The sequence below is a fragment of the Numenius arquata genome, chromosome 25 (assembly GCF_964106895.1).
Source record: "Numenius arquata chromosome 25, bNumArq3.hap1.1, whole genome shotgun sequence".
Lineage (NCBI taxonomy): Eukaryota > Metazoa > Chordata > Aves > Charadriiformes > Scolopacidae > Numenius > Numenius arquata.
Genome location: NC_133600.1, coordinates 4,614,421 through 4,624,693, shown reverse-complemented (window position 1 = coordinate 4,624,693; position 10,273 = coordinate 4,614,421). Strand labels below are relative to the sequence as shown.

Genomic DNA, 10,273 nt, shown 5'->3' with positions numbered 1-10,273 from the left:
GGCCGGCGGCCCGGCCGCGCGCCCGCGGGGGAGCTTGAAACCGCCGCGCCGGGCCGGGGGTCCCCGCGCCGCCGCCGCCTCCCCCCGCCTGGCTGTTCCAGCAACGCCGCCCCCCCCCCCCCCGCCCGCGCCTGCCGCTCTTAAAAGGGCGATGGCAGAGAGGAGGTGGTGGTGGGGACACGCGGTGGTAGTGAGGGGGTGCGCGGAGGGGAGAGAGAGGGAGGCGGCGGGGGGGGGTGGGCACGGAGAAGGGGGAGGCGGGGGGACATGGGTGCGGGGGGGGGGTCGTGGAGGGACACGGATAGGAGGGGGGACGCGGACACGAGGGGGAGGACACGAGCACAGAGGGGAGAGGGTGGGCGTGAGGGACACGAAGGTGGAGGGACACGGACGTGAGAGGGTGGACGTGGATTCGAGGGGGGGGGAGCGTGGGCACGGAGGGACACAGGCTTGAGAGGGTGGACACGGCCGCGGGGGGTGGACGGGGAGGGACGTGGACAGAGAGGGACACGGACACGAGGGGGTGGACACGCAGAGGAGGGGGGTCGACATGGAAGGAGACGGACACGAGGAGGGACACGGACACGAGGGGGGTGGACACGGAAGGACACGGAGGCTGGGGGGTCGGCACGGAGGTGGTGGACACGGTGGGGGGGGGGGGGGACACGGACACGAGGGGGGTGGACGTGCTCGGACACTGACACGAGGGGGTGGCCACAGGGACATGTGGATGTGAGAGGGTGGACGTGGAGGGACACGGACACCAGGGGGCGGACAGGGACAGGGTGGACACAGGACACGGCTGTGGGAGGGACACAGGGGGACGCGGAGATGAGGAGGTGGGCATGGAGGGACACGGGCACGGTCGGGGGGGGACTCGGGGGTGGGCACAGGACACGGACATGGGCGGCAGACAGAGGTGCAGGGGGGACGCAGACGGGGGGGGGGGGAGTGGGGGGGGCACGGACATGGGGACAGACCCGGAGGGACGGGGACATGGGGAACACAGGGATGGGGACGCCCACCCACACTGCACCGGCCTTGGGGTCCCCTCGCCCCACGGGAGACCCCGAGCAGACACACCCCCCCCCCCCCCCCCCCCGCGGGTGCTGAGACCCCAGGGAGGGCCCGATCCTGCCCACACGCCCTCCCCGGGCCGCCACGTTAATTGCACCAGCTCATCATTAAGACCCTGACACACTCCCCCCCAGCTCCAGCCCGCCTCGCTGGGTGCTGTGATTGTGCACGCGTGTGCGTGGCAGTGCACGCGTGTTCATGCAGCAGTGCACGCATGTCCGGTGGACATAACGTGTGCACACATGTGCCTGCAACTGTGTGTGGGGTGCGTGTGTGAGCGCCCAGCACATGTTCCCCTACATGCGTGTGCAGGCATGTAGCAGCACACGCGTGTGCCTGCCTGTGTGTGTGTGTCCACACGTGTGCCTGGGGGGGGGTGGCATTGGAGCTGCCTGTTCTGGTGCTCACGGGGCTACGGGGCTGGGGTCCTCCAGCCAGTTCGGCATGCAAGGCCGTGAGGATGCTCAGCACCCGGCTGCGCCACCCCCCCCCCCCCCCCCCCCCAAACCTTAGACCCCCCCAGGACCCCCAAGCCCCCCCGGGCAGGGAGCAGCACCTCTGCAGCACCCCAATGTCGGAGCCGTCTGGCACCCCAGCAAAGTGGTAGGGGGTCTGGCGGGGGACTGGGGGGTGCTGAGCTGGAGGTGCTGCCCCCCCTCCGCCCCCCCCCCCCCCCGGGGCCAGCTACGCCCTGGCAGGGTGACAGGGGACGGCGGGACCCGCCTGTTCCTCTTCCCGTGCCCCTGCCTGCGCCAGGCAGAGAGGCGGCCGGAGCGCAGGCGAGTCGGGGTGCTGGGGCTGGCGGGAGGGGGGGGGGAGACAGAAAACCACCCACCAGGACCCCCAGGGGGAGAGGGAGCGGGGCGGGTGCCAGACTGGGCTGCACTGGTTTGCACTGGGAGGGGGCAAGCTCAGTGGGGATGGGGGGGGGGATCCATTGATCCATTCAGGCGTGCCTTGCTGACACTCCCCCCCCCCAATTTCCCACCCAGGCGCCCGGCGCGGTGGAGGGGCCATGGGTCACCCTGCGGCCCCCCTAGTGCTGCTGATGCTGCTGATGCTACACCCCGCGGCCCCCTCGTCCCCCTGTTTCTCCGTGCCGTCGGACGCCCCCACCGAGCTGGATTTGACCAACCGCAGCCACCGGTGCGCCGAGCTGGACTGGAGCCCCTTCCAGCAGCAGAGACGGCTGCTGCTGGGCCGTAACGGCATCGAGGCCCTGAGCCCCTCATCCCGCCTCGAGCCGGGGCTGGAGGAGCTGGACCTGTCCTACAACCAGCTGCGGGAGCTGCCCCCCGCCTTCCTGGGCCAAGCGCGGGGGCTGCGGCATCTGGGGCTGCAGCACAACCGGCTGCGGGAGTTGCCCGCCGGCTTCTTCGCCAACGCCACGGCTCTGCAGAGCCTGCGGCTGGAGGGCAACCCCCTGCCCGCCGTGCCCCACACCGCCTTCCAGCCCACCCTGCGCCAGCTGGTGGTTCCCTGCCGCTGCGAGGTGGTGGGCAGCGTCCTGGCAGCCTGCGCCTGCTCCCGGCTCAACTGCAGCGTGCCCGAGTGCCGCTGCCTCACCTCCCACCTCGACGCCTTCAACGTCACCTATTTCCACGCCAGGGAATGCCGAAGCGACGTGGGGCTGGTGGCCGGCTCGGTCGGGGCCGCCGCTGGGGTGGCCGTGCTGCTGGTGGTGGTGGTGGTCACCGCCGTGGTTTGCTACCGGCGGAGGAAAGCGGCCGCCATCGCCGCCGGCGCCGGGTGGGGTAAGCGGGAGTCCGCTGCGACCCACAGGCAGCCCCGCTACATCAGCCGGGCCGAGGAGATGGACACCACCACCGATGTCACTGCTGCCGCGCCGGACTATGAGAACATCTTCGTGAGCCCCTGCACCGCCCCGGCCACCACGCGGGGCTGGACGCCGGGATGGGAGGAGAAGCGGTACAGGTGAGGCTTCGGCACGGGGACCGGCTGCTCGGGACATGTCCCATCCCCTCCCCTGCTGGGCTGTGCCCTCCCCATCCCATCCCATCCCATCCCATGCCATCCCCTCCCCTGCTATGCTGTACTGGGCCATGTTGTCCTATCCCATCCCATCCCATCCCGTGCTGTGCCCTCCCATCCCATCCCATGCTGTGCTGTGTCATCCTGTCCCCTCCCATCCCATCCCATCCCGTCCCGTCCTGTCCCGTCATGTTCCATCTCATCTCGTCTTGTCCCGTCCCATCCCATCCCGTCCCGTCCTGTCCCGTCCTGTTCCATCTCATCTCGTCTTGTCCCGTCCCATCCCATCCTGTCCCGTCTCATCTCATCTTGTCCCATCCCATCCCATCCCATCCCATCCCATGCCACCCCACGCAGTGCCATCGCAGTGCCATGGCCTTCGCTGCCCTGTTGGGGACAGGCCACCCCTGACCTGCCCCATCTCCCAGTGCCACCCCTCTGTGTCCCCCCCAGCCCCCAGGTCCCGGTGGATGACGACTATTTCCTGGAGAGCGAGGCCATCCCCGGGGACCAGCCCATCTACGCCAACACGCAGAACCCCGGCGAGGACAGCATCTACATCATCCCTGGCCAGTGAGGGGCCGGGGGGGGCCGGGGGGGGGCCGATGCTCTGACTTCCACGGATGCTTCTCCCCGTGGATTTCCCCATCGCACCCCAGCCCAGAGGGGACAGGGACGGGCACTCCCCATGGACGTGGGCTCCCTGGGTCCCCCCACGGCTGGGACGCGGTCCCCCCCACATCCTGCCAGGGACGCCTTTCTCAGGGGAGGTTATTTTTAATCCCCCCCCCGTCCCCCTCCCCCCCAGACACCCTCCTTCGCCCCAGTTCTCACCGTGGGGTGAGGGCTGAGGGCTGATGTTTCCTCCCCGGGCCAGTAGCCACCGACCGCGGGGACGCCTCGGCACAGCATCCGCCGGCAGCCGCTGCGCCAGAGCCTTCCCGGCCGGGGACACGCGTGGGGCCCCCCCCCGGGGCCATCCGGCAGAGCGGAGGGTCATAGGGTGACCGCGGCACACGGTTCCTCTTCCCCTTTCGGCTGTCGACGGAGAGTATCAGGGTGCACGTGCGCTTGGGGACATGCCGGCAGTTGGGGACATCCGGGCACCAGGACCAGCCCCTGCTGTCACCTGCACATCCCCCCCTCCTTTTTCTGCTAAATCTGCCAGTTTGGGGAACAGAGTAAAAGCCTCTTTTTTCTTAATGCTCCTGGCAAGATCCCCCAGCCCGTCGCTGCCAGGTTGTGCGCCCCAAGGGGACCGGCAGCCTGGGAACATGGGGACCTGGTGGCTTGTCTGAGTGCCCCCCCCCCAGCTCTGCATGGGTCCCCTGAGCTCCAGCCCTCGTGATGCTCGACTGTGCCCCATTAAATGGTTTAATTATCTTAAATTACCTGTGTAACTCGTGGTCTGATGCCATTCCCGGGCTGGATCCATCCCTCTGGGAGCAGCTGGGGTGACACCAGCTGAGCAGAGCGTGGGTCATTATCTGCTCCTGGCACTGACAGCCCCGATAAGGGGTGTCGGGAGCACGGGGGTGGCTGTAAACATTAACCCGAAGGAGCTGCCTGGGGCTGGAGGTCCCTGGAGAAAGTCTGTGCAGCCCCCAGAGCCTCTGTCCCCAGAGCTGGGGTGCCAAGGGACCAGCACCCTCAAGGACAGGTCCCCAGAGCCCATGTCGCTTTGGCCCAGGTCCCCAGAGTGGAGGTCACTGCAGCCCAGGTCCCTTAAGTCCACTTCCCCAGGGTGGAGGTCCCCATAGCTTGTGTCCCTCAAGGCCCTGGTACCCAAAGACCACATCCCCAGAGTGGAGGTCCCCATATCCCATGTCCCTCAAGGCCCTCGTCCCCAAAGACCACATCCCCAGAGTGGAGGTCCCCATAGCTTGTGTCCCTGAAGCCCTGGTCCCCAAAGCCCATGTGCCCAGATTGGAGGTCCCCATATCCCACGTTCCTCAAGCCTAGACCCCCACCAGGAGCTGCCAAGGGGCCAAGCAGCCCAGGACACCCCTGGGACAGGATAGAGAGGAACTGTGACCAGCAGAGCCACCCCATCGAGCTGTGGCAAGTCCCTTGGGGGACACGGTGTGTGCCACCAACCTCCACAGTGGCAGAGCTGGGGTTTCCCCCACCCCCTGGTGTCTGCGGGGTCCCGTGGCTGGAGATACCTGGAAATCGGGCAGTGGCCGCATCCCAGCTGGACATCCCACCAAGGGGGGGGGGGGTCAAGGCTGCGCCCAGCACCCATCTCAAGGACACAAACAATTCAAAGGTCTCTGGGAACATCGCCCAGGTGTTACTCACCCGCTGGCAGGGTGGGGATGGGGCTGGCCCAGCCATAAGGATTTACTGGCAAATCCATATGGAATCAGCTTCCAGCCATGAAGGGGGGGGGGGTGCTGAGGGTCTGAGCTGGTTGACCCCCGGCTGAAGGCGACCCGCTGTGGAGTTTCCAGAGACCCCCAGCCAGTTGTGCAGGAGGAGCAGCCAGAATCCCCGTTCCCATCACTTTATTAATTTACAATATTACATTATTTCTGTTTTATAGAAATATATAAAATACAAATACCCCTCAAAAAAAAACCCTTTCCCCAAAAGGTACTTTGCTATAAAATACAATAAGTTAGCAATAAATAAGAAAGTTGTATAAATAAGTCTCTAAGCAGAGAAGAGATGATGCCCAGCCTTGGAGGGGGCTGCAGGTACCTGGGGACAGACCCACCCTGGCCCGTTTGGGGTCTCCCGGGTGGGAAGGATCCACCTACCAAATAAAATATGGTTTTAAATAAGGGGAGAAAGGGAGAGAATAAGTTATTGTGGCCTGTGGAGGGGAGGTCACAGCTGGAAACCCCAAGGCTGGGTTGGATGGTGGAGCTGGGGCCAGTCCTGAGGCATTTCATGCCATGGGGTCTGGTTTTTGGGATGCCGGCGCTGCCGGGAGGCACAGATCCAGGTGGTCCGAGCTGGAGGAGATGCCATCAGGCACAGTGGCACTTGGTGACCAGCATGTCCTCGAAGAGGGTGGAGACCAGCCTGCCCTCGCCGTCGTAGTGCATCAGCACCATGGGGTCGTAGCCGGCGGGGACGCAGCAGGGCGGCGGGGTGGCTTTGGAGAGGGAGTGCATGCGGGCTTTGATCTGGGCGTGCATGCTGGCTGGCTTGTAGTTGTGGGGACAGGAACCTTCGCAGAACCTCATGTAGTAGCTGTTGGGGGCGATGACCCAGTCCGACCAGCCGATGTCCTGGAAGGAGACCTTGAGCGACTTGAGGCAACACTTCCCATCGCTCTTCCTGCACTCCTCCTCCAGCCCCCGGGCTCTCCTGGCCCCCCGTCTTGTGGTCTCATGGGTTTCCACCTCCAGGACCAGCGTCTCACCCCCTGAGGTGGCCAGCAAGGCTGAGACGTCCGCTGTGAAGGCCAGCTCCAGGCGTAGTGTCTCCTCGGGACCGGCAGCCCAGGGCTGGACGGCTGCCGTGAGGTCCAGGCTTGGGGCATCACGGTCCAGCTCTTGACTATCCAGGAGCTGGGGGGTCCTGTGAGCCCCCCGCAGAGTGTAGATGCTGACCTGGGGGGGCTCCGAGGTGTTGAGCGGGGACATTCCGGGGGATGCCAGCGATTGCTTGAAGAGCTTCAGCTCTGCCTGCACCACCCGGAGCTGCCTGTGGAAAGCCTCGGTGCGGGAGAGGAGGAGATGGTAGCGGTAGGGACCACGGGGGTCTTGGTCTTTCTGGGGGTCCTGGTGTTCCCTGGTGTCCTGGTGTCCTTGAGGGATGTCCGGCTGGCGCAGCACTGTGGGGACAAAGAGGACAACTGATGTAAGAGCTGGTAAGCCACCCTGCTGGTCAAGGCTTGTGACCAGCTCCTGTCAGGCAGCCAAACTGTCGCCTCTGGGGAATCACCCAAATCCTGAGGGATGTCGAAGCTGGGGGAGATCCGGCTTCGTCCTCAGCCCTGGATCACCCAGCACCCACCTAAGGGTCTCACTGAGGGGCAGCACCTCGTGTTGGAGCCGGTGCCCGGGGACCTATCAGGGTGACCCCCCCAACCCTGGCTGTCCCCCCCTAAATCACCCCAGATCCAGATAAACCCCCAAACTGGGGCTCAAGCTGGGGCTTGAGGGATGGCACATCCCTGCCTCCCCTCCTCTCGCCCCCCAGCTGGCTCGAACCCCACTCTGAGAACCCACAGCTGCCACCGCGCCGCTGCTCAGGGCTTTCATCCCAGATTTACTGGGTTTTGTGTTTTTAAGCAAAACAGCTCGAAAACGGTGGCTCCTCCCCGCTGCCAGGACAAGGGAAGCAGCTGGGATAAGGATGACAGTGGCCACCGCGATTCATGCCCGGTCATGTCCCAGCACACGCCGAGGCAGCCGGGCTGACATGCCCGAGCAGGGACACGGCAGGGGACACACACGTGTCCCTGGGGGACAAGGGTGGCGGGATGCATGTGGAGCCACGGTCACTTACACGTGGGGGTCAGGCGATGCAGGTGCCTGGTCCTGGGCACGTCTCCCTCCTCTTCCCGGCTCCGGTTCCTCATCAGCTCGGCCACTTTCTCCTGGTAGAGCCTGTGAGCTCTCTGGATGCTCTCCTGGTCCAGCTGGTGCCGGATCACGGGGGGCGCGGGCATCCCCAGCCTCTCCAGGATGCCCTTTTTGATGGCTTCCAGCTGGAGCCTGTCCTCGTCCCGTGTACGTGGCCTCGGCTCCACGCCGGGGAGAAGCAGCAGGAGCTGGAGGCAGGTGAGGGCAGCCCCGACATCCCGCAGCGCCCTCGGCATCGCGCAGGCAGCCGGCGGTCCCGGGATGGGGGGGGGGGGGGAATTTATTTGGAAAATCTCTTGCTCAAAGGCAGGACGTGCCGCTGCCGACGGATGCTGCCAGGGGAATGAATGAAATGGACCAGACCTGACTTTATAGGAGCCGAACTTTGCCCGCCCTCCGTCCCCACCTCCCCGTCCCGGGCTGACGCCGGAGTAAACACTCAGCAGGAATTTCTCCTCTCCGCCCGGGATTTCACACGGGAGCTCTGACAGCGCCGGAGTTGGGCGATTCACAAGCTGGTTTGCAGCTAGGGAGAAGAAAAATGTATAATACTGTTTCTCAGGCACAAACATTTCCCTTCCACCTCCTGTTTTCCCTGCGGATTGCCACACCAGCTCAGCTCATGGCTGGGGGGATGCCCTCACCTCCCCTGCCCCGTTGGTGAGGGACAAGTGGCCACGGGCAACGTCCGCTGGCCTCGGAGGTGGCAGAACGTGTGGCAGGGGGTGATGGAGAGGGGAGAGGACGATGTGCAGGCGGGCGAGCGCTGCGGGCAGCGTCACGGCGTGGCTCATCCACCCTGGTATCCTCGGCTGCCTTCTCCATCCTTCACCTCGTGCCGGTCCCCGTTGGCGCACAGGTCCTCAATATCACACGGGGCTGAGCCAGGCACGAAGCCCCTTCCCTAAAACCCCTCGGAAGTAGCAGCGGAGCAGGGAAGCAGCAGCCGGGCGGTCCGGCTCACGCCAGTACATGCAGGAGGGAGCAGATCAGAGTTGGACCTTGTCCTACCAAACCAGCTGACGACACCGCAGCCTGGCTTGCAGCAGCGGCTCCTCTGTGCTGCCAGCGGCAGGTACGGCCAGGGGACGGCTCTGCCCTGGGTCCGGTCCCTCCTGAAGCAACCAAGGCCAAGTTTACATCATCCCTCAGCAGCCCGATGACGGCTGGGATGGAGCCGGGCACGCCGAGGTGGCACGGATCCAGCGGGGCCACGTGCGGTGGGAAGTGCCGTGCCAGACCGGGGCTGCCCACGCACTGGGGAAGAGAAAACCCACAGTAGGAAAAAGCCACCGAGGCCGGGATTGGACCACCCATCTCTTGCCTCCCCTAAGGGATGCTTCCACCAAAAAACAGGAGGAGAGGGATGAGAAAGCCCCGGTCGGACGAGGCAAGGGGCAGGTCCCCCCCCCGGCGCCAGTCAGGGCAGGCAAGGTCGTTCCTAAATGTCCTGAAGTGGAGCCAAACGCCTCGTCCTTAACTGTACTCCTGCCACGGGATGAACACGCTTACAGTAATCCCGTGATTTATGGCTGTTTATCCCCTGCTCCTCCTCGGGAGACGGCTCCAGCGTTATTCCTGCCTTTCTCACCCAGTTTCTGGAGGGGTTGCCTGAGGCAAGACCGAAACCAAACGTTTCACCCTAAAACACGTGAAAGGAGAAGTTTGCCAGCCCGAGCAGCATCACGTGGAGGGGGTTGCCTCAGCTCCGGCTCCTCTGCCCTGCTCTGGATCCATCCTTGCGGAGGGATGGATGAAGAGGGGGCAGGAGGAGCCCATCGCCCAGAGGCCTCGCACCATTTCACGCTGCCTTTCTCTGCCCAGAGACTCCCACTTGGAAAGAAACCTCAGGGCCAGGTTTATCTTGATTGCTTCTTCCCATACGGAGCTGGGCACCATCCTGCTGCTGCCGTGGGTGGCACGTCACCCGTCCCTCTGGCAGCTGGGCAGGGAATGCACTTGGAAGAGCCTCTCCTGGAACATCTTCCCACATGGAGCTGGTTCAAACACTGGCTCCTCAGCGGGTGCTTTTATTCCAGCCGGAGCTGTGGGATCCTTAGGGAGTTCCCGGGAGCACCAAGCCCCCCCGTGATCCCCTTTCCTGGGGATTTTATCAGCTGGGGTGATCGCAACCCTTCAGCCCCCCAATCCAAGGACGAATGGAGAGGGAGCATCACCCCAGGAGGCCACAAACCTCAGGGTAACACCCTGGGGCAGAACCACCAAGCCACCATCTCCATCCCCAGCACCTCCTGGTCCCTGGCAGGCACCAGCCACCAAGCCACCAGCATCCTCTACCATCCACATGGTGCCAAACGCACTCATCCAAAGGCAAATCGGAGCCTCGCAGCGCGTCCGGGAGCAGGAAGAGGCCCCGACCCACCAGCAATCACATTGCCCGGCCCTTGAGCAAGACCCGGCAAACCCCTAAATCCTGAAGTTCTGCTTTTGCAATGAATTTTCTAACCGTGGGCGCATTGGCGTGGTGCGAGCCCCGTCCACGAGTGACGCACGGTGGCTCGCACTCGCAGACCATCAAAGTTTGCCGAAGCCGGATGTTTTCCCCCGAAAGGCGCCAGCCGTGGAAGTCGGAGATTTACAGTCCAGCACCAGCCATAAAACTTGTGTTTTAAGAGCAGCGGCTGCGAATGCCGAGTGACCTG

General features: G+C 64.6%; 2 protein-coding genes across 2 annotated transcripts; one reads left to right on the top strand and one right to left on the bottom strand.

The window, feature by feature from the left end:
* The first annotated feature begins 2,075 nt into the window (after positions 1 to 2,075).
* LRRC25 (leucine rich repeat containing 25) lies at positions 2,076 to 4,452 on the top strand. Its single transcript, XM_074164046.1, has 2 exons — positions 2,076 to 3,012; positions 3,523 to 4,452. The coding sequence occupies exons 1-2, from the start codon at positions 2,093 to 2,095 to the stop codon at positions 3,644 to 3,646; spliced, it is 1,044 nt and encodes a 347-aa protein (XP_074020147.1). The 5' UTR covers positions 2,076 to 2,092; the 3' UTR covers positions 3,647 to 4,452.
* Positions 4,453 to 6,044: 1,592 nt separating this feature from the next.
* Positions 6,045 to 7,846, bottom strand: GDF15 (growth differentiation factor 15). The gene is made up of 2 exons (XM_074163921.1): positions 7,534 to 7,846; positions 6,045 to 6,856 (listed from the first exon to the last, which is right to left on the bottom strand). Exons 1-2 carry the CDS (start codon positions 7,844 to 7,846, stop codon positions 6,045 to 6,047), a joined length of 1,125 nt encoding a protein of 374 aa, XP_074020022.1.
* Between the last annotated feature and the right edge of the window lie 2,427 nt (positions 7,847 to 10,273).

Bases quoted from the DNA above. Each gene is read 5' to 3' on its own strand.
- LRRC25 (XM_074164046.1), top strand. From the start codon at position 2,093: ATGGGTCACCCTGCGGCCCCCCTAGTGCTGCTGATGCTGCTGATGCTA. The intron at 3,013-3,522 runs GTGAGGCTTCGG...TGTCCCCCCCAG, and splicing joins TGGGAGGAGAAGCGGTACAG to CCCCCAGGTCCCGGTGGATG.
- GDF15 (XM_074163921.1), bottom strand. From the start codon at position 7,846: ATGCCGAGGGCGCTGCGGGATGTCGGGGCTGCCCTCACCTGCCTCCAG. The intron at 6,857-7,533 runs GTAAGTGACCGT...TTGTCCCCACAG, and splicing joins GCATCGCCTGACCCCCACGT to TGCTGCGCCAGCCGGACATC.